The sequence below is a fragment of the Penaeus monodon genome, chromosome 28 (genome assembly GCF_015228065.2).
Source record: "Penaeus monodon isolate SGIC_2016 chromosome 28, NSTDA_Pmon_1, whole genome shotgun sequence".
In the NCBI taxonomy this organism is placed as follows: domain Eukaryota; kingdom Metazoa; phylum Arthropoda; class Malacostraca; order Decapoda; family Penaeidae; genus Penaeus; species Penaeus monodon.
Window position 1 is genome coordinate 32,651,611 of NC_051413.1, and position 285 is coordinate 32,651,895.

General features: G+C 34.0%; 1 protein-coding gene and 1 long non-coding RNA gene across 2 annotated transcripts in view; one reads left to right on the forward strand and one right to left on the reverse strand.

Annotated features, from left to right (window-relative positions):
- The window catches only part of LOC119591509, a 2,136-nt gene that overhangs the window by 1,110 nt on the left and 741 nt on the right, over positions 1 to 285 (forward strand). The window contains exon 2 of the long non-coding RNA XR_005230353.1: positions 170 to 251. This is a non-coding gene — a long non-coding RNA (uncharacterized LOC119591509). The remainder of the gene's footprint in view (positions 1 to 169; positions 252 to 285) is intronic.
- The window catches only part of LOC119591508 (calcium and integrin-binding protein 1-like), a gene marked incomplete at its 5' end in the record, with an annotated part of 5,203 nt that continues 4,967 nt past the window's right edge, over positions 50 to 285 (reverse strand). Inside the window, 1 exon segment of the mRNA XM_037940258.1 lies at positions 50 to 269. Within this exon segment, the coding sequence (XP_037796186.1) occupies positions 162 to 269 (108 nt within the window). The 3' untranslated portion in view covers positions 50 to 161.

A 285-nucleotide genomic window follows, 5' to 3' on the forward strand; every position in this document is an offset into this window, starting at 1 on the left:
TTATTAATCTGTTTTAAAGTTCGAATCAATTAAAAATAGTTGATCTATATACTCTTTTTTTCTTTATTAGAAAAATAAAACAGTCAATGCTCAATCGAATCACAGTCCACGTTTTCTTTTCTTTTTTCGATAATCGTTTTCTTTAAGGTCTTCTTTTTTCCTCACACAGAAAACCGAAAAGAGTGAATGAAATCCGGACATTTGGTCAGCAAGTGCTTGAATTCTTCTTCGGAAATACCACCACCGTCCAGGTCTGTTTCCTGCAGCAGCTGTTGGAAAAGTGAA